Source organism: Watersipora subatra, chromosome 7 (assembly GCF_963576615.1).
Source record: "Watersipora subatra chromosome 7, tzWatSuba1.1, whole genome shotgun sequence".
In the NCBI taxonomy this organism is placed as follows: Eukaryota; Metazoa; Bryozoa; class Gymnolaemata; order Cheilostomatida; family Watersiporidae; genus Watersipora; species Watersipora subatra.
In genome coordinates, this window is record NC_088714.1 from 9,697,370 (window position 1) to 9,721,107 (window position 23,738).

Here is a 23,738-nt window from a genome sequence, read left to right on the forward strand (position 1 = left end):
CTTTTAAAGTATTCGTTAGAGACGTACTTCAAATAGAGGGCTCTGTGAAGAGTATATATTCAGCTATTTAAAAATCAATCCGTCTGTATATTAGGCTGGTCCATCTACACTTTCCTTTAGTTCTGTAGTTGGACTGTTTTGTAGAGGCGCTTCGTTTTGTCTAACTTGACTAATGCTGATTTTTATTTAACATAGCAAGGCATCATTCTCTCTTTTACCTATTTTATGTCTGCTTAAGGTAAGATAAAGCACCTAACCTTATAATTTTACCTGAAAACCCTTCATTGTAAAAGCATGCAGATATTTGTTTCCTGACGTTGCTTTCACATCGTAAGTGTGAAGAGATAGATGCCTTTGTTTTCTTTGGATAATGTTAATTTTCAAATAATATCGCAAGATATTATTAATCTTCTTACTACGGATCAAGTATTGTAACTGTGCATACTTAGAGTTGTCAAGGCAAGTACTTACAGTAGTCACTGTAAGTACTTACAGTACTTATAATACTCGCAGTACTTATTATTTACAGCATTTGCTCCAGGTATTGTATGTAAGGCAATTGTACGTTACTAAGTAAGCAACTGAAGTGTCTACGAACTGGTAAAGCTGCCTTGCTCACAAATTTCTCTCAAAAATTGTTGGGCCGTACTAGCATGTGAGGCATTTTAGCCTGGCAATGCCTTACGTTGGAACTGTTTTAATTTCCTAACTTAGGCCAGCCAATGTGTAAAGTTGGTTTCTTTTTAGTCATTGACCCTCTCAAGTCTTTCAAACCTTGGCAAGATAAGTCAATGTGTAGTTTTTTTGTCTCTGGCAGATTTAGGCAGGCAAGATTGATCATACCGGCTTGGTTTGTACTACGCTGTTTTTTAGATGCTGGAGGCCTTGCCTAAACCAGTTATGGATGCTGCACTGCTAGCAGAGAACAGGGGAAAGAGTCGTTATAAGGGGCTTTATCCAGGTTAGTATTTGAATAGTTTAAAGCAGGAAAATATTGGCTCAAAATTATCAGAAAAATTTATGATTGATTCAAGTTTACTTGAGTAGGCCAATGGTAGTCATACTTTGATTATTTGACATATGTTTGCGAATCTTTAGACAAGCTAAAGTGCATTCGTCCTCCGTAAATTTTCATTATGTATGTACCACTTGTTTGTTTCGCATATGGGCTGTTACTAATGTATCACCTAATTTTTATACAAGCAGTTGAGCTAGAATTAATGTTTTTATTTATCTAAGAACTAGTATTTTCTCTTTTTAAGCTGATAGTTACAGAGTTAAGCTGAAGCCTGATCATGCTGCCAGCAAGAGATCTACGGACTATATCAATGCTTCATACATTCAGGTGTGTCGTCTGTTTTATAATTACTGCAATGTGTTCTTATTGTCAGTTAAAAAAACTGTTCCTCAAGTCCAGTTTCGTTGTTTTAGGTTTACTGTTATTGTCCCAGTTTAATCAATACTTGTTAACTAATGTACCAAATCTACGCTAGTGTTTGTTAAAGGTTTAGTGAACAGCTGTTCACGGTCTGCGTTAAGACCACCACTGAGTTGTACTAGCAACTAGCTTTGTTTATTGTCTTATTATAGTTTTCCAATTAATTCTGCTAGAAATATAAGTGAAATTAACGTGCAATATAAGGTGCATCAACGTTTAAGGAAGGGCTATAAGTTTAGGTATTGGTTTACCAACTGATGAGCTGCTAAGTTTGAAGACATCGACTAAGCTCTGCAACTTTGCTGACTTACAAATAGCTCTAGACCAAAAATAGTTTGTTATCGTCTGTGCTACAGGAAAAATTGGATTGGAAAAATGCCTTAACCAAGAATTGCTTGTGCAATAATAAAATAAAAAATAAAATATTTTAATTTTTATTATTTCTCATTCTGATAGACTAAGCTAACAAACAATATAGTTTAGTTGATATTATATTGACTACTGGTTGACAACTGAAAGAGTATTGAAGATGAATTAGGTAAAACTGTCTTGACCTCTTGTAAACTTTTCAGTTCATAATACTCTGAACTAACAACCCAAAAAAAGGCGGGGTAAGAAGTGTGAGTTCGAGCATTTACAGGCCATTCTTAAGCTCAAAATGAGACGCGTGTATTACATATATTTTTCAACTTTAGTTTCCACAAATTTGTAAAAAATAGAAAATTTAACTTAATTCAGCTACTTATTTCACCTTAAATTCTCTGATTGTCTCAAAAATATGTCTCAGCAGAGGTTGTTAGCAATGCTCACTCATTTATATCATACATGAGAACAGCTGCTTTTGACGGAAATCAGAAACTTGTAGAAAACCCATTTCATTGCAGTGACATGGTTATAAAATTATCCTAGGATATTATTAGTGTGGAATGTTTTACCATAGCTGCGGTTGGTCTAGCGTAAGTTATCAGTATGCCTCATTGTAATATACAGTAGTAGTCCTCCCTCAACATTATAATTCCTACCGACTGTTTGTGTAGGGCTATAAGAAGGAGATCACGTATATCGCAGCGCAAGGTGAGAGCAAATTTTCTGCTAATTATCGAGGCACGCAGGCAGTTAATCTTGCACTTGTAACTATCATCTTGCATTTCAAACCAAATTGCTCACCAATGCGATTCCTATTTTTTAGCTTGTCTTAAAGCAGTTACTGCATGTTCAGTATCATAGATCATATGTTCTTAGGTGTAGTTTTATGGGCGTTTGTTTGTAAGGATGTAAATTCTGTAGGCACAGCAGGGGGTTGAGGAGAATGCTTATTGTCAATAGCCATTAGTGATTATACCGTTATCTTGTTTGTTTTATATGTTTACTGATAGACTTTCAAATATTCTTAGAACACCACACCAAGCACTGATTACAGAGACTATGGCTACATTACCTGCGACTGCTTTTAACAATTAGGAGAGATTTAAGAGTTTGGTTACATAATGATGTTAGAGCATTAGAGGAAGTTGATAAATATATGTGGTACAATTATTGACAGATGAAAGTATTTTAATAGAAATTTTTAAAATTGATAAGTGTTTGTGTTTTGAAGCTTCAGTAGATTGTATGTTGTCAGATCAATTTAAAGTTTTAAAGGCTAGACTTGATCTACGAGCTTGTTTATAGTTGTTTGGACATCTATCATAGACAGTCTATAAAGAGTAGATTTAGTTTTTCTTTGACTAATTGGTGCTGAAACCTACAGCTACTTTCGTGCTATGCTATAATGCTAGTGATTAGGATGCAATTTCCTCCTAATAGATATATTTTAGAGCTTTTTAGCTCATGAAGTTTGATTAATTTTTAATGGCATTTCTATTGATTTCTTGAGTTTTGAAAGTTTATTCGATCAAACCTTTAAAACTTAGAGATTAGTTTAAATCTTCGTTTCAAGGAAACCAACTGATATTCAATCATGACAATTTAGAGTTTGAGCTGGTATCAGCTTTGAAAAGATCAAATAATATTCAGTATTTAAACTGTTACAGGACCCACTGAGACAACTGTAGATGATTTCTGGCTTATGATCTGGCAGCAAAAGATCAGAGTGATAGTCATGGTGACAGGTGCCATAGAATATGGAAGGGTAGGACTTACAGTATTGAAATTATTATTTGTTGCATGTGTGTAGGTTTTATATTTTTTATTTATTGCACATATAACCTAAAGCTGTTGATTGTACATTACTTGTAGGGTATGAGTGAGACATTTCAGTGTTTTTATTATAAGTTTTTATGCAGATGTTTGTGTGACTAGTAAGATTGTGTGATTAGTCACACTTTCATTTTTAGTATTTTTAATGATTGTGTAATGTTCAAGATGAGGTCGAAATTTTTATTACCCAAAGAGTGGCCGATCAAAACACCATCGTGCAGAATTCAAACACTATCAGCTAGACTAAAAGTTAATCCTGCAAATTTAAAAACTTTTTAAATTTTTAAGTACAGAATTGCTTCTGCATATGTATACAGCTACTACACATACATGTACTGTGAGCAAACCATCACATATGTTATCTTAAACTGATAAAAACAGGTTTAGTCGATGTGCCAAGATAAGGATACATTGATTGAATGGCGAATAGAATTCATGACTTGATAACATATTCATAGATGCTGTCGAAATTTACTGACCGATATCGTAAAGGGTGCGCTGACCTTGAAAGCATTATACATTTTTTATGGTATATATTTTACATAGAGTATATACATGTATTTTAGCTAACCTCTTAATTGAGCTACAAAATTGGCAGCTCTATTATGTTTGAAGCTGTATATAGTGTATATGTTCCAGGTAAAGTGCGTACAATATTGGCCAGATGACCCAGGAGACGTGATGACATTTAGAGATATAGAAGTAACACAGACTTCTCCAGAAGTTTGGGCTGATTTTACTGTCAGAACATTTCAAGTTACAAAGGTGTGAGATAAGACCTGTCTTCTCTATACAAATTACTTTTTGAAGTTCATTTTTAAGTGTACATTTTCTCAAGAATTATGCAACAGAGAATATTGAGAAGATCCTTATCAATCATTCTTAACTGCAAAACATTTGATCATGAAGTCAGATTAAATGATTTCAGTAACTTTTTAAAAAAGCAAAAAGGTGGTTGTTGCTCACATAATTAGCGTATGAGCAATAATAGTGGTATTAATAACAAGCTACAACACGCTGAAGGATGCCAATATAAGTGTAATCCAACCACACCAACTTTATCTGTCACAAGGGTGTTATTTGCACGAATACTGTTTATTCATGGTAAAGCTAAAGTGCCTTCATTCTATCTATTAAAGTTTTTGGTTATTTACTTAGGCTTTGAGAGTAAGACTTTATAAGTTTGTCCTAACAATATTTAGCCTTAAAACCTTTATTCCACCCGGCCTATCAAACTCCATATAGACATTTAACATTTCTGGCTAAATTTTCACTCACAAGCATCGGTGGCTTTTATCTATGTAACAGATGTCAAATATGCAAACTGATATCACTTTCGGTTGTTTTTAGGATGGTCAAACTCGAAACATCAAGCATTTCAACTACTTGACCTGGCCAGACCACGGAGTACCTAATGACATTGGTCCCTATGTGACTTTTTTCTCTAAGATCCAGGCTTTCACATTCCGCCAGAAGGACTCATTGAGGCTCGTACACTGCAGGTGAAAATTTTTTCCTGTGTTTCAGTCTAGACCTAACCACAACTGCCAAAAATGAATTTAGTTTTGAGAAATAATTATCAAATAGGTTTTATATGTGATGATGAGTGAGGAAGAGAGTGCAAGAAAAGCCTTATAAGGAAGGGTTAGTAAGAGAGGGTTTATCATGGACAATTGGTAAGGTAAGTCTTGAAAAGGAGAGGTTGTAAACAACGGGTAGGAAAAGGAGGGCTAAGAAAGAAAGACTAAGAAGGGAGGTGATGCAAAAAAGCACTTATAAGGTTTTCAGAAGAAAAAAATTATGTAAATTTAAAAAAATGCTTATTCAAGCTGTAAAAATACTGGTATTAGCCGAGCAGAATAGACCTGTTGCATTTTGTAACATAAATAATTGTATTTCTAAAACATCTTTGGTTAAAACATTTTTAATCCTAATTTAGAACTCTAGTGTTTTTTATTTTTAAATATAAAACAATCTTAGTTTTGAATTAAAGTTATCACAGTTGAAGTGCTATGAACTGATTCTGGCTAATCATACCTTGTCGATGTACTACTCATTACCTTTGACCCAAAGTTGCAAAGTTTGGCTCTAAGAAGAGTATCTTTTGAATAGTTGGTGATGTTACAGTCCTTTTACATATCTGTTATGTTATTAGTTTTCCTCTGTTCAAATATTTAGGCAATATCGAGGCCAAATGTATCTACTACAAAATAATTCAACGCAAGGCTTTCTTAAAAGATTTCCACCATTTTCAACGTGCTAACATTTAATGCAACTTTACACAGTGCCGGTGTGGGACGTACAGGGACCTATATATCAATGGATACACTCCTGCGGCAAGTGGCAGCAGAGAAGGCTGTTAATGCATTCAGCTTTGTTAAAGAAATGAGAGCTCGACGTCCATGCATGATTCAGACAGTGGTAGGCAACTAATACTTGACCAAGAAATGACCTTGTTGTAGCTGTTGTACTTTTCTTGTTGAAGCACTCAAAAAGATTGTAAAAACTTATTCTCAACTGGCTAATTTACTACATGCCTGAGTTGAAAAAAATGTGATTATCCTATGTCAATACATGTATCTTAAATGGTAAGATTAAAGCTCACAAGATGACATTTACCTCTGATACATGCGACTGTTGCATAATTAAATTTGAAATCAGTATCACAAGACAACAAATGTTGGTAGCTTCGAAGAACACACTTGCAAGACCATTTTTTAAGCTATCACCTCAAAAGGTAAAAGAAGCTAACATGGTATTTATGGTGTACTTCACATAAAGTCATTCATATTGTAGGACCAGTATCATTTCTTATATAAGGCAGTGGTAGAGTTCCTGATTACCTCCCAATTTGTCTGCCCAGCTGCTGACCTTGAAAGCAAATTGACCAGCAAAAAAGCGGGACAAGATGTCATTGCTGAAGAGTTTCTGGTAAGTAATAATATGTGTGATAATAGATGTCCGAGCTTTAGGAGACAAGCCAAGCATTAAGATATAAGCCAAGCTTTAGGAGATAAGCCAAGCTTTAGGAGATATGCAAAGATTAGGATAAGGCAAATTGTCTTTACTGAGACAACATTGGACTTTCTTGCCAATACTTTCGCTACATTGGATGGCCGTTTGTGCATTTAAAGAGTGGCAGATTTAGGCTCTTTCATGAGTAACTTACTGGTTTCTAAAACTTGAAACTTTCTCCAGAACCACCCTCTGTCAAACAGCAATGTTTATAGCTAACGAAACAAAGCACAGATAGTCAAAGAGATGGCACTGTGTAGTCAACTATTTCACATACGTGAAGAAACAAGTTGGAAATTGTTATTCATCATATTGAAATCTTATCATACTGTACCCTACACTGTGTATGATTGTCTGAATCAGTAGACCATAATAAGGTACAAAATTATAATGTTAATAACAATATAATGCTATATTATAATAGGGTATGCAATGATAAAGTTAATAATATGTTATATAATAATGTGGTACATGGTAATAAGGTTAATAATATAATGGTATATAATAAAGAGGTACATAATAATAAAGTTAATAATGTAATGCTATATAATAACAGGGTCCACAATAATAATGATAATAATAATACATTGCTTTATAATAATAGGGAACACAATAATGATGATAATAATAGTATACTGCTGTATAATAACAGGGTACACAATAATAATGATAATAATAGTATAATGATATATAATAATAGGGTACACAATAATAATAATGATAATATTAATATAATGTTATATAATAATAGGGTACACAATAATAATGATAATAACAGTAAAATGTTATATAATAATAGGGTACACAATAATAATGATAATAATAGTATAATGATATATAATAATAAGGTACACAATAATAATAGGGAACACAATAATAATAATGCTAATAATACAATTTTATATCATAATAGTGCATACGATTATTTTGCTAATGGATGCTCTTTGTTGGTTGATTCTGTTCAGCCTCTTCCCAGTCCAAAAGGTTGACTTAAAGTATTAACTTTTCTGATAATTCTTATACTTTCTGCTTGTCAACTCCTTGTCCCACTATTAGCTCATGACTGCAAGGCAGATTAAGAATATTCAACGTTTTTAATCTGGTGTTATCCATCCAGTACACATGTTGAGGCCAGCCACCTTTTACCTTTTATTCAGGCTGTTTTCATGTGGTAGCTGATGCCACTTTGTCGCTAGACACCATAAAAAGATAATGAATGGTGGCGATGAAAACTGATAATCAATTTTTTCTGATATCAGTGGTACAGCATGCTGAAAGCACCAAAAGTGCACGTTTATTATTATTGCACAGATTGATAGGAGCAGAAACAACAAACAGAAGGTATAAATTTGTTGTATCACTTGTTGATAGTGATAGCTAGATTTTAAAGGTTCAATGCTTGGCTTCACTGCAGTTTATAAGATTCCCATAGTTGCTTATCAGCAGGTTTATTGCAGTAAATTTTCCAATGAATGGACATACCAAGTAGTTTAGCTAAAAAGTGCAGGCAACTCAATTTGGTTGTTTCAATGTTTATAAGGAATCAAGAAATGAAATCCTTCTCTAGTTTGACTAGGGTTTCAAAAAAGGTAGCTAGCTGTTTTTAATTGCATAGATCTGTGTAGTTTCTCAATAAAAATTGACTGCTTTGACTTTAGTTAGAAGGAGGTATAATACCTATTGGATATTTGCCAAAGGGTTAAAAGTCCTTGACATTGTGTACAAGAATATGACATCATTCTTGCCGCTCATGAAATAAAACTGGTTTCTAATCAATCCTTTACCACACACGCCCTTGAGCTAACCTTTGGTATATCACCAACCCGAGCTATGTAACAAAGAACTTTCTCACTAGCTTATCTATTTAGAAAGCATTAGCAAACAGTTCAGTTATCTTTTAGTCTGTGATAACTTCAGCTAGGTCCCACCTAAGCTTAAGTAAGCTGGTGGTGCTCTAAAGTTGCTTAGCTGCATGATTGTCTATATGGGTGAAAAGGATTGATTAAAAGCGGTGTTCTGAATAGTATTTTTGACCCATCATGCCGCTTTATTTTCATGATCATGACACCTATTTGAAAGCAATAGTTCACTTTAGAATTATATGCTGTTTGATTATCTTCTGTAGTTCCATTACTAAAGTTCAGGACGAAGTTTAGGAAATTTTTCTGAAAATCAAGTCGTCCAATTTAATAGAGCTTGGATTTTGAATAAAATCAGTGTATGCAGTATTGAGTTGACTAGTTCTACAACAGTAAATTTCAAGGTTGTCAAACACCATTACATTACTCTACATGTAGCGATGCCAAGTGTAAACAAAACAAAAGGGTTATATGTCTACATAACAGTTAAGTAATGGTTCTAAATTGAGGGATGATACACAGTAGCTGTCATTATTTGTTCTCTCTGCAGTAAATATCTAGTGAAATTACTCTTTGTTAGTGTTTGTCATGTCACCAAGCTAGCAGTGGTGTGAACTTGCTATCAGTTCAATCGATCTTTCTTCTTTTGGAGCTGTTTTCAGTTGTTTATTGGGTATCAAAGCTTTAAACTTTAGATATAGCCAGTCTAGCCAAATATGAAAAAATCTTTTACAGAGGTTATTGGATGAAAAGTTATTGATTTTGCTCCGCAAAAGATTTTTTTTGCTACTGTAGCACATTGAACAAAGAGTGGAATTGGCCAAGTTTGACTGCAGTGCGGGAAAAGAGCCAGAAAACAGAGAGAAGAATAGATTCTCTGAAATATTGCCAGGTATTATGTTGTGCAAAGTGTTATGAAGTACCAAGGTATAAATACTGTCAAGTATTGTGTACTGCCAGGAAGTAGGTAGTGTTGGGTCTAATATGATATGAAACATTATGTCATGTCCGGTGCTCCATAGTGCCAGGTGTCATGTAGTGTTGCTTGCTATGTATATCTTGACTGAATGTAGTCCCAGACGCTGTATAATTTTATGTGCTAATGACAATTTCAAATGGCATACTTCGACAAGCACTGTGTAGTGCAAAAGGCTATGTAGTTATTTCACCATGTAGCGACAGGTATCACCTATCATTTGTTATTTAGTGCCAAACATTACATGACAGAGTGTCAAGTGGTATGTAATACCTATTGTTGAGTGTATTCATTTAAACATGTGAAAGAGTGAAGCACACACCCGCAACTTCAGAGCAAAGCAACTTCGTAAAACCTAGTCTAGAGTGATGTCAGAGAAGAGGCAAAATGAAGCTTCTCGTGATGCAGAAGCAATTGAATTACTTCTTTGAACAAGGGCTACTCCCACTCTTCTTTTCAGCTAATTATAAGTTTTCATGGTAAAACTACCTTTTACTCCTGCTCAAAAAGGATTGAGCTAAAGATGCTGATGAATTTAATTGTTTTCATGGTTTTGTGTCGACGAGTTTGGAGATATATATATACCTTTAGCAGCAGTCAGAGAGTATATATACCCTCTGACATGTTTAAGTCAGCATACATATATGTATGCTGACTTAAACATGTATATTGTTGTCTAACAAGGTCTGCCAGTTACAGTAGTTTATATGCAAATTAAAAGTGTAAATCAATAATGAAAAGAAATGTTGACCTCAACAAGCAGGTTTGTGTCTAATTGGCTTATCAGTTGGTTTGTGTAAATTGTGAGTGCAAATCAATATTGAAACTTTAGTATGAAAACATCTGGATTTAAAGGTAAACTCATGTCACTTGGTTAACAGTTAATAAAATATATGCTTTTTTATAACACAGCATCTGAACAGTTCTTGTAAGGCTGTTAAAAACAATAGTGTTTCGTAAAGCGGTTTTAGTTTGAAGATGTTTTGCGGTTTCTCCTTTATCGTAGATGATACAGATAGCCAAACTGCAGTTTGATAGAGTAAAAGTGGGTATTGATTGTTCTGTCTGCTCATTGAAGAAATATAATCCAATAATCTGATAGAAATGGCAGGTTTTAAGGTACTTTCTGAAATACCAGTTAAATATTTAACTTTTATGCTGCAGACAAGTGATTAAATCTACACTAACTTTTACTCAATTATACAATGCTCATTCACTCCATATGAAAAAGATTGGTCAGATGTCTCTGTATTTATTTCTGTGAACTTGAGAACACCTAACCAAGTTCTACAAGCGTGTTGGAGTGTTGATCACAAATAAGCCGCGGTTTCAGTAAGCAAGTAGAGGCTTTATTCAAAAATTCGAGGTTATGCAGAGAAATATTTGTCTCTATCTATACTTACTCACACGTATCTTGATGTTTAACTGTAATGACTGCACATTGTAGCTTCACATAGCAGTTTGTTCCTTGGAGATGGAGGTGACAGCTATATCAATGCTGTCCTCGTTGATGTGAGTATTCTTTACGAGTATAATTAACATTTTTAACAATATATAAATGATTGTTATGTGAACAGTGCTGAACCACTTGCAATATACAACATAATAGTCTTTGTTTTGATTTTGAATCAAACGTATAGCCTTAGGCAGTATTTAGAACTAATAAGATAAATTGTGGTTTCACGGGGAGTTATATACACATTGAACTGATAACTACTTCCTTCCTCTTTACAGCCACAATTATAAGGCTTTTGCTACTCGCAGTACAATTCCATATTGCCATAGAAAATTGACTATTTGTTGTCAATAACGTCTTCTGTTACAGGAAAAAATTTCATTTCCCAATCAATTATTTTAATGTCGTATTTAACCAAAAACATTTTTCCAAACTGCTTAAAAAGTTGTTTGTTCAAGATGGCTAAGCAAAGCAAGTTATCTTGATCAGCAAAGTTTGCATTCCACATTGTTGATCTACTTGTTGCTAAAAACAAAAGTGTCATCCTATTTATAGCACAACATGTGAGAGCACTCAAGTCTGATTACTTTTAATAACCGTTCCATCTTACTGCTCACTATTTTATCTACATAACTATCTATCTTTATAACTACTTTATCTTTAATCTTTATAACTACTCAATAACAATAAACTTGCAATGAGTTAATCAACAATTTATTTTTTTCACAAGTGTAGAAAAATCTTGTCTTTTGAAATAAAATTTTACTCTCGATACCTCTTATTCAAACTTTAACATAACTACTACAGTATATTAGCTTAAAACATAAAAGTCATGTATATAAGACTGTCTAGAACCGCTTACAGGAACATGCTTACGTATAAGGCTATAAGCTGATAGTCAATAATATGCTTAAACTATTGCCACAAGCTGACACTGTTTAAGATTGATGCTAGAGTAATAACTGTTATGAACTAGCTGGTTTGGTAGTGCTGCCAGTAAATGCAGAACAACCGGGCTTTCGCGAAAAGTAGAAATATAAAAATGCCCATTTGTACCACATGAACGTATTTCTTTGCTCAAGTATTCTATGAGCTATAACTTAGCCTTGAAGATTGAAACTTTCCTTCTTTACAGCTTTAAGAGGAATGTATGCGTGTGTAAGGGGGACAAATAGCACCAAAAAGATAATTGCAAGAGCAAAATCCATTCTTCGGTCACAAATTAAAACTTCAATTAAAACTACTTTTCAGGCTCATAGAGAAAAGAATCATTGGATTGCTACCCAGCTGCCTCTCTCTAACACCGTGGCTGACTTTTGGAAAATGGTTCTTGACCAAAATATAAATGTGATAGCTCAGCTTGAAGGAGCGCAGGTAGGAATTTGTAAAACAATACCAACTGGATGTCGTAGTTCTTACTCAAAGGCGCAGAAGTAACACTTTATACGCTAGGTTGTGGATGCGCAGAGAATAGAACATTATTTAGATAGCCTGAAGGCAGATAGCAGTGTCTTGCATGTTTTGAGTGAGATATTAAAATAGAGGGTGATTGTGAATGCTATGATGCATTCAAGTTGACTGCACTCCAAGAATGAAGGTTGAATGTCTTAAAACTATAAATATGAAAGAAGACTTGTTCTAAATGTTTTCTATATCTGCACAGTAATCAAAAATTAATTATTTGTGGAAAACAAAAACTCTGCTGCCATGCTACCTTTAAGAAAAAGCTTGATAAAATAGATGCTCATCTGATTGCTCTTGTTGTATTTAGGTACCATTTTATCCAAGGAAAGATGGTGAGAGTCTGGTTGTGAAACCATATACCATCTCCCGTATCAGCACTGAACAGTCTGGCCAGACTACAGAGGTCTCTCTGAGAGTCGAACCTGAGAATGTAAGTCATCCCTGCCGATTGTATTCTATCAGTTTGTAGTTTTCAACCGATCATCACCGCTGAAGGTGAAGTGATTGAAATGAGTGGCATGTGAGATGAAGTAAACATTGAAACTGTATAGACAACTCCAAAGACTAAGTTTTCTGAAAAAGTGGCTACAATTATGTTTTCTGGGAATGCTTTGCATATTGTAAATATATGCAGTCCAAATACACACATTGTCATAAATAAATGCACTCTCTTTTATGGAAAGACATTATAGCTTCAAAAACAACCAAAAGTTATCCAGATATCCTTTGCTTAAAGGTTGACTTGCAACAAAATTCACATTACAGTTATTTGGTATCAAAAGATTCACCATGTCTCACTCTGTTGTGTTGTAAGTGCCAAATATGTGGAAATGTGATTACAAGCTTATAAAAGCTCAAAAACGAACAGCCGCCGTAGATTGGAATCTCTTTATTTCGATGACGTAGCCACGAAATTTGGTTATCGTCTTGTCACGTATGTTCTCACGTGAATTGAAAGGCCAATACAAAGCTCAATATAAAACTTATCGTAGTACTAGTTTATGACAAACACTTCGGGTTTTACCGAAGACCCCCCTATCAAATATAGATGCTCGCTACTTTACAGTTTTGTTTCGGCCTGGTCTAATCGTCAAGTCGTAATCTGATCATGTGACCCAATACTTCGCAAATAATTTCTGCAGCACTTTTCGATTATCACAAGTGACCAACAGGCTCGTCATGATTATCAGACAATGACGTGTACTCCTTCAAGCAAAGGCTAAAAAATTAAATGAATTTTACGGTAAGTTATAAGATATCATTTCTAAAAGTGACAGCATTATAATGATGATAAAATAGACACGTAGGAACAATAGACATAGTTTTACTGAATGCGTGAAGTATATTTGTGAAAATATTTCGATGAGTAAGCTTGCAAGGAAGTGTAAACAGAAACCATATTTTACAACTATATAACATTTGAGCCGTTTTGGAAAGGGAATCCAAACTACGGCGGTCTCGTGTGGCTGCGATTTTCTGTTCGTTTTTGAGCTTTTAAGAGCTTGTAATCACCTTTCCACATATTTTGCACCTACAACACCACAGAGTAAGACATGGTGAATCTTTTCATATCAAATAACGGTAATGTGAATTTTGTTGCAAGTCAACCTTTAATATGCGTAGCTCAACCTATAGTCAGTAAAACATTAAAAAGTGATCCATTTTCGCCTATAGTAAAACAAAAATGACCTTATTTATCCCGCAATAATTTTATGTTCCAACCATTTTCAACCAAACTTCTCATATTTTGCTGGTTCACGATTGTCGTTTTTGTGCATAGTGCAACTTTGTGTATACGGATATCGCTATAATGTTGATTAATCTTTCTAGTTTTTTCTATTCCTGTTGGCTAGACTAACTTTTTTTGTAATACTATGAAGCTAACAGTTATGTTTTTGTGAGTTGCAGATGAAGGCAGCAAGCGTTCAGATTATTGTTGCCACGGAATGGGAGACGGACATACCTTCTACTGAGACTATTATCCAATTACAAGGTATTCTTGAGAAAAAACAACAGCAAACAGGGAACAACAGAGTCTGCATCACTTGCAAGTATGTTATAATTTTACTACACTGACAGTATACCCAGACCTTTGGCTGATGGAGGGTTCACTGTCATGCATTCGACAGCAGGTCATGTGACCAACTAAGCATTTACCTCAGTAGTCTTTCATCAAAGAAGTGTAGCATTAGTAAGTTTACTCTGGGGAAGTACGATTACTAAAAACAGTTCTATCTGAAATTTAGACAGTTTGAAATAATAAATTGAAGGAATTTTTATAAAGGAACCATCAAATATTGATAACAAAATTTCACTTTATAATCGAGTCATGTGAAAATTTCATTTTTTTGAATATATTTGCTGACAACCTTTGAACAACTTTTATTTGCTATGCTTAGCTTTTTTACCTACTTACATTAAAATTAAGTAATTGTGCGCATTATTTAAGTATTTTATTTATGTTTTGTAGTAAAACCTTTTACCCAATAAACATGCTGTTACTATACTTTCGGCTTATCCTTTAGTGGCCGTAAAATCCTTCAAGCGTATTTGGCGAAGAGTCCTCTAAGCCCAATTTCTAACTGTCATATGAACTTTGCTATAAGGTCCTTTGATCAAAACTCCTGTCATTATTGACACAGTTTGATTTAGATTCTCTTCGAAATCCCTATTTGGTAAATCAACAACCACAGATGATATAAGACCTTTAAAACTCGAACAAGTTGGGACGGGTTATTTTGACTTGAAAAAATTAATAGTTGGGTAACATTCCCAAATTAAACCGGAGCAATTGCAAAACAAAAAGCTGTAGGGTTCTGTGTTAATAAATAGCAAACTATTGGGTAAAGCTACTGCTTGCTCAAACTCAAAGCAAAAATGTTACAATCCCTTGTAAATCAAATATTTTTACAAGAAAATCTGGAATGAATAAATTGCTATAAGAATATATACTTTAATTAAAGCCAATAGGCCTTTCTTTTTTAGCTACATTCTAGATAATTTGCTGGAGTTCAAAGCAAATTTTTTTGTTTTTTGTTATGCTGGAGTTCAGCTTGTACTCGATTGGCTGTATTGTTCAGCAATCGATTGAACAATCTCAAATTCAATTAGAACTAAATTTACATCATATGCATGATAAGATGTCACTCAATAAGAGTCAACTTATAACTTGTCACCCATGACCAGGTAGTGTGTGTCAAATTTGGTGGTAAACGTTTAAAGCCATGAGGTTATATTTGCAGCAATGGGGCAACTCGATGTGGCACCTTTATCATCTCTTATAACGCCATTGAGAAACTCAAAGCTGAGCAAGAGGCTGACGTCTATAACCCTGTGGTGATGGCCAAGCACCGACGGCCTCAGTTCATTCCCTACTTTGTATGTTCTACAATTTTCTACATAAACAAGTTCTTACTTTAGGATCACAGACTATACCAACTATCCACTATGCATGTTGAAAGCTTAGAGAGTATGCCAATATGGAACAAAACTAAAATTGAAGAATTTAACATACATAACTTCAAATGTTGAAGGGCGTAATAAAAGAAACACAACGTTTGCTATCGTTATTTAAAAAGAGGTTAATTTTAACACCAATTCTTTGAATAATATATTTTATGCGAACAAGTTTTGGAAAAAAACTAAACTGTAATTTTTTGTATTTTAGTTATGAACATGAAATTGTCAGATTAAATAGTGTGCCACTACATTTTGCTTTAGAAGTAACTACAGAAAACAACAACTACTTTTAAGCCATTAGAACTATTGTTAACTGACCATACTATTTTGTGACATAGTTATATGTTTTTGATACGTATATACTCATGACTGTTTTGATCATCAACTCAGTACTCCAAAGTTTTTTTTCAAAAAGAGTTCGTTTTAACCAAACAGCTAACAATTTTCACATTTTTGTTAACTCAATCCATTAGCAAAATCATCTTAGTATTATGGTTGTCCGGCAATTATGTCTTTAGGAAACCGACTTGAGAGTTTTAATGCTAGTATGTAATTTTATCTATTCTCAAAAACAAACTAACGGCTTATCTAAAAGAGTGTGTGTGTGAGTTGTCACAACAGATCTACTGCTACATTTCTTTGTGTATTGTAGAAGCAATATGAGTTCATCTATCAGGTCCTGAGTGCTTATGCAGAAAGCTTCTCTGAATACGCCAATTTTAGATAAACCAGCGACTGGGTGCTCGGTGTATCGCATATGTGTGAGTGACTCGCCTCAAGTTATACAGTGACAAAAATATATTTTAGATGTTCTATTCTGAAACTTTTTAATGCTTATGAATTATATAATTTTTTTCTGACAAATTTATGTTTGATTATTTAATATTTATAGTGTTACCTTTAATTATATCTTAGTGGCTGCAGCTGCCTAAAGCTAACACCACAGAAATTGTGTTGCTATACACTGGTAGGAATTCTTTAATTTCTTTTCAACATTGAAGCCAATATTTTTTAGCTGATAATCCTTTCCACAAACTTTACATATTTTATATTTACTACAGTTTTATTTAAATAGTAAACTGCTAAATGCTTGGAGCTTCTTAAAGAAATTTGGGAACCAACTGCAAAACTCCACTACCATCTATTGAAGCAGAGCTAAGCAATTGTTGCCTGCAATACTGTCTCATCTTCATGCTAGCCTGATGAACACATCTTCCTTCCTCCATCATAACTGTTTTTATGTATTGGATAAATCGTTAGAAATCTTATACTGCAGTACAATCTTCTGTTAGAACACAAACTCTTGCAACAGTATTTATATCATGAATGTTTTGCTATCATATTAGTTCCAGCTACTAAAATATAATTGCAAATTTATTTCTATTTCTATAGTTTGGCTGTATCAATCACTGCTATGTAAATATGAATGATAGCGATCCGTGTGTGAATACCAATTTCACAACAAATACTTTGTCACCAAAAAGCAAATGATTGGGCACCATTGAAGCGACATACAATCTTTATTGTTTATTATTAAATGCTGGTTCAGTGCAGGTCAAACAAATACTGCAATAAGATTACGGTTCCTGTGATGAAAAGTATGTAGACTAGACGTGATACTCAGCCTGATCAGGGATGAGATTCTTCTTATACCATTGACCAAGAGTTCATGTTAAAGAGTTTCTGCAGCAAATTGTAATGCTCTATCTAAATTTTTAACATTTCTACGGTTGAATTCTAAAACTTTGGGTTGACCAAATCGGCTAATATTGAACAAAAATTTAGCCTGCGGAACATTAATTGGAAACACAAAGTGCATCACTCCTCTCATGTACCTTACTATGGTTTATTAGGGAAACCGCTGAGACAGTGATCTAAAAAGTGCTAAAAGTCTAGTCTCTAGAGACTCTAGATACCCTCTAGAGTGTTTTTAGAGTCTTTATGTATGTACATAGACTATATTGTGCTATCTGCGTTATCGGTCATATCAAAGTGGCCAAACTTTCATGTCAGGCAATGATTTATATTAGGGTTTTTAGGCATAAACTGTCTATTGTGTTCTACTTATGTTTATAATATATAGAGAACATTATTTTATGCTATCATTATTCACTCAAATGCAGGTAACTGCCTCTATTTTTACCCACTGCAAATCGGAGTGTCATTACGATGCTGGTAAGACAGGCTTGCTAAGTTGCCGATTGATGTATATGAATGAAGTTTAATTTGTGGTCTATTGTGCATTAGCAATTTTGCAATATGTCTGCTTCAATTCACTTTATGAAGAAAGTTTTCTGGTTATGTTATTGCTGCTAAACGTATTTGTTACTTAAATATCTCTACATTGTTTAGAACGGGATGGAAAGTGTGTTGGAGCTAAAATGGCTTCAAACATTTTTATGATGCATGTATGGTTGAGCCATTTTTGAACCAACTTCATACCCTTTGCTTTCCTTAACAACCAGACTCGTATTCACTGAAACGGCTGGCCGGCTGAGCCGCCCCAACTTTTTAGTGATTTTTTGGCGGCTAAGTACTACGAATTGCATTATAAACTCACTCACTTGGAATTTTCAACAACTATATTACAGTACTAGCAACTAGTGTTCTATATTGTCTTTGTGATGATCTCCTCAAATGAGTGATCTTGTTAGACTGTGTTAAGACTTGGAAACTGAACTTTATTGCTAATAGTGGGGGTGTAAAGAAGACCCCCAAACTTGCATTTTCTTGATTGTAAGGTAACTGAATCAAAACATCGATGAGGAGCGCTATGGCGCCGGCTCGTCTGAATAATCTTTTAATATCACACATACACGTATATAAAGATGTTGACATGGATACAGATTCAAATATGAAAAAATTCTGCCATGGACACATTGACAGAACAAGAGCTGTTGCAATAAATAAGTAATAGCTCTTGTTCTGTCAACGTCCCTTACAGAAATCTGTAGTGTCTTGAGTTTTATATCATAATTTTATTATCGTTCGTTGAACAAAAAAATGTTTCGTTTTCCATGAACCATAAATAATATATTTATCTAAATTTTGATGCTCACAATTGATTGCATTTATGCATACTTTGAGGATTGTTGTTGATTAAATGGTCTAGAGCTTAGGGCCGCTGCCCCAACCCCGTTGGGGGCTTAAACCAACCCCAAACTTTCAGGGGTTCATAACTAGTCGCCCAACATTTGTCGCCTCAACTTGCAACCAGGGAATACAGGCCGCTAACAACCACAAAAGCAACTGAGTTAATAGGTAAGTGGTCTGTGAAGATGTTTGTACATATGTAGCTATAAAAATATATATATATATACATACATATATATATATATATATATATATATATATATATATATATATATATATATATATATATGCATGTATATATATATTATAGCTGCACAGTGATTATAAAAACAAATCGCGATTAATAACTGGCCAGAGCCAGTTAATCTTCAATTAATCTTAGAATTAATCTCTCTAAAACCTGCATATTTTAAAACAAATAATGCCGCTGCGTGTAAATTTATTATATTTGAAATATTTATGGTTAACAGGAGTACAGTGATGTACAGGATTTACTGGAGTACAGGATGTACAATGTATAGAAGTTACAATGTAAAACATTTTATGTGCATGAAAATTGTTGATGAAAGTCTACAACACAGGCTACACAGTTTATTTACATTATCCGAATGGAAAGATGCCCTCTTCCTACATACAATGTTGCTAGCTTTGGGAAATAGCCACTCACAGGGGACAGTAGTTGCAGTGGTACATAGGTATTTTCTCACCAACCTACCAAGCCTAGGATATGCAGATGATCGGTCTTTTCACCAAACTAGTGGGTCAACATCATCATCAGCTGTGGTACCATGCCCGTAGTTTTGTAGTTCTTTATGTATTGAAGTGCTTGTAACTTCATTCTCACTGTCTTCGTCTTCACTAGAACAGTATTGGTATGGACTTCTTTTAATGGGACGCTCATCAAAGCTAGTTGAAGACTGACTGGTATCTTCTTCCTTAACCTTGTTAAGTATGGAGCTACCCACAGTTTGTCAATCTTCCTTTGGTATAAACTTCAATGTCTTAAATCTCAGGTTCATGGCAGAGGCAGCTTTAACATGCATGTTGGATGCAAGAACATCCAGCCTTTTTGCTCAGATCACTAGTGCAGGTTTGCTTGAACTTTGATATATATCCAGAATCATCATCCACACACATCAACTTCAAGAGATGATTAAGCTCTGTTAGTGCGATTGATGCAGATACATACTTCTCACCACCAAGTCTCTGAGTAGCTGCTTACAACGATGCCAATAGATCTCAGACTTGTCTCAGCTTTTCCATTTCATTACCTGGTATAAATACAAGTAGCTAATAAACCTGAAAAAGCAGTTTCTTCTTGTGGATATGACTAAAATAAAACATTTACCTGTTGGTGATGAAATGTTTTTATGACTTTCACCACGTAAAACAGCTTGAATGCAAACAATATTTTGTAGAACACTGTTATTCATGGTTATTGTAGAAGTCCACCAAGTAGGTACATCTTCTTTCTGTAACAAACAAATGAGGATTTAAGTTTACATTGTTGAATAAAATACCAGTTAAAGCTGGGCATACTAATTTATTATGAACACCAGCCAGTGACTCCTTTGGAAGGTCCTGTTTGACTTGCTCAGCATGTAAAGAAGCAGTGTTTATTGGAGAGTGCTTGAAATAACCAAAAGGTTTCCGAGCTTTAGCCAACACTCCATATATTTCTGCAGCTTCAATTCCCTTGTTGATAGAGAGTTGAAGAGAATGAGTAGCACAAGGAATGTGAAACCAATGAAATTTAGCTGCAGCACAAAGCATTTTTTAGCAGAATCAGTACCTAGGGTTGCTACTTTGTTGCTAATGCACCACTCATCAATAATAGATTGGATTTTTTTTGAGACATTGTCAGCTGTATGGCTTCTATCTAATTTCTTCACCGCCAGAGTTTGTGTCTGCATCTTCCAATCATTGTTTGTATAATGAGCAGTTACCCCAGCAAAGCTTTCATGAGCACAGCTTGCCCAATAATCAGTTGTCAGTGCGATGAACTCAACATTTTGTAATTCAGCTTTGATGCGCTTTTCTTTGTCTTCCTATAGGCATTCAACCTTTCTACTAATAGTGGTTCGACTTGATGGTTTTTGCTGTGGATTTGCTACAGCTGTGTGTAGCAAATTGATAAATTCATAATCTTCAACAATTTTCATGGGCCTGGCATTCATACAATGTAGCAACCCATTTTGCAATAGCATTGGTGATCTTGTTTGACTTGTCTTGGGTAACAAGTCTAGTAAATGACTCGAGGGTTAGCGGATGTTGCTTATTGTCTGCGAAAGCTGGTAGTGATATCTGAGCTGTAGGATGAAAATTAATTAAATGATATCTTAGTGATGATGTGCTGAGGTGGTAGACAAACTCTTTGTGGCTTATATTGCATTTCACTTTCTTGTTTATGCTTCCAACAATATATAAAACTGTGCTACCGAGTATGGAGGACATATTTCTGCTTTTATGTTCCAATAAAGTGTCAATCTTATACTACTAATATTCTGAAGCTGAAATATGATTGGGATTTAAAAAAAAATTAAATTCCTTGTTTAACTGGTCTAAAAAAGTTTTAAAATACAAACAAAAAATAGACTGTAAGATACTAAATAATACCAAAATCGCTATTGTTGCTATTACCTAGAAACATTCGCACGCAACTAACAACATGGTGGCTTACGGCAAGATCGACTCGGTGCTTGTGTCATTGTACTGTATAACCAAGCTTTATGTTAGTGACTACCTTAGTTTGTTCATAGTTGAGTGCAAAGTAATTGTGGTTGTATTTAATTGGTAAAAAGTGCTGCTTATCATAATATTTATTTGTTAGTAAATTAAATGCTAGTCCCCTGCTATGCTAGTATTACTAACATATGATACTAAACAGTACAAAGGAAAGGAACCACATCAAGATCAGCACCTTGGTTGCATTTTAATTGAAGATTAATTGGCACAACTCAGTAAATCGTTATACTTGTTTTGACCGCGTTAATCGTTTAATTAACGCGATCATTGTGCAGCTCTAATATATATATATATATATATATATATATATATATATATATATATATATATATGTATATATATAAATATATGTGTATATATGCAGTTTCTGCAGTTAGGTTACATATGTAAAAACTTCTCTTTTCATGTTGACAAATTAAAAAACTGATGGCGCGCTTGGATTTGGTTCAATTTTGTGAAAGTTAAAAAAATTATCTTTTTCAATTGATTTGAAAGCTAATCGTGTGAGCTGTAGAACGCATGCTGCTTTAGGACACACGTAGATGTACATCCATGTGCCAGTCATAAACTGGTAAATGTCTTACAAGAAATTGATAGCGAGTCCTACGCAGTTCGAATAAACCGCTGCCTTTTATTGCATGAAATGTATAGTGATTAATGGTGCATTTGGATTTTTACCTCTTTGGGTTCTCCAACTGCAATAACATTATTTCAATACATGCATTATATTGTTCGCTAAATGTGGACGTAGAGCGCTGCATATGAAAGAGAGGTACTGCGTTCGCCTTCCGCGACATACGCAGTATGGTGATTTAATGCTAATAGTTTTCCGACAAATTCCAGAGTCAGGAACGACTTTAAAGATTGTGTGGCTCACCTAACAGAATTCCATTAAATATGAATCTAAATCAGCTTGTTAGTTTGTTGTCAAACGCTGCTAACCAAGTTGGCCTTCAAATTGAGCAATATATCAATGGTCAAGCAACTGGAGGGCTGCTCGTGAGTTGTAATTAATAAAAACACTTCTGCTAAAATTGTTAGCTTGAAATAAAAGCAAAGTCTGAGCTCATTTGATATACTTTTCGTAGGTTTTTCTGGTTACAAAAATCAGCTGTTTGCCTAGTGGTTTTGCTAGCTAAACAGCTGATACGATAATTTTTCGAAATCGTAAATTGGCATTGGTTATGTGCATTTTTCATTCCCTGTTCTAGAATTGTTCTTGTTCTTGAATATCTGTTTGGTTAGTTAGAACAATCACTTTCAAACTGTGAATCAACCGTAACATAAAGGTTCAGGTAGTGTTTTGTGAGAGACACTTGAATATATTACAATTAAAAGGTTTATGGTTTGATACATATTATTCCTTTATGATCATTATTAAACAACTGACATAAAGTTCCACAAGGTTGTAAAAGCAATTAAAGATACTAACTAAAGAGTTATTGTTCTGGCAAAGAGTTGAGTTTTCTTATAGTTTTCTCAGATATTCAACACATTGCAAGATTGGGAAAAAAATCATGATTTTATTAAAAATCAGAATTTCTTGATTTAAATTAAATTTTTTTGATTTCAATTGGATTTTTTGAAAACATCAATTACCAGCTTTTTTCATAACCGCTAACATATTATTATTTTATTTTGTTAAAGTGTGCCACCTGAAAACATTAGCAACATGAACAAAACAACTTTGCATCACTTTAATTTTTTAAAAGCTGTTTTTATTTGAATTTTGACCAAAGGTTGCAGTTCATATTCACAGTAGACCCTTTATAAGTTCTATTATAAGAGTGGATTTATGTCAGCATTCAGTGTCCAATGTTCAGGATCTTCTAAATGAATATAAGTTTCCCTGCATTTTTTACACTAAGCCTGTTCCGATGGTTTAAATGCACAATACGAAATGTTGAAAACTCATGCTATATTATCAATAAAAACACACGCTATATTATCAATGAAAACACACCCTATATTATCAATAAAAACACACGCTATATTATCAATAAAAACACACACTATATTATCAATGAAAACACA

The 23,738-nt window shown here is 34.1% G+C and overlaps 1 protein-coding gene across 1 annotated transcript; it reads left to right on the top strand.

The window, feature by feature from the left end:
• Window positions 1–900: 900 nt before the first annotated feature.
• Window positions 901–19,119, top strand: LOC137400399 (receptor-type tyrosine-protein phosphatase epsilon-like). Its single transcript, XM_068086728.1, has 15 exons — window positions 901–961; window positions 1,263–1,345; window positions 2,476–2,512; window positions 3,472–3,569; window positions 4,277–4,402; window positions 4,988–5,139; window positions 5,923–6,058; window positions 6,434–6,568; window positions 9,307–9,403; window positions 10,935–10,999; window positions 12,195–12,317; window positions 12,715–12,837; window positions 14,316–14,458; window positions 15,650–15,785; window positions 18,979–19,119. The coding sequence occupies exons 1-15, from the start codon at window positions 901–903 to the stop codon at window positions 19,117–19,119; spliced, it is 1,656 nt and encodes a 551-aa protein (XP_067942829.1).
• Window positions 19,120–23,738: the final 4,619 nt, after the last annotated feature.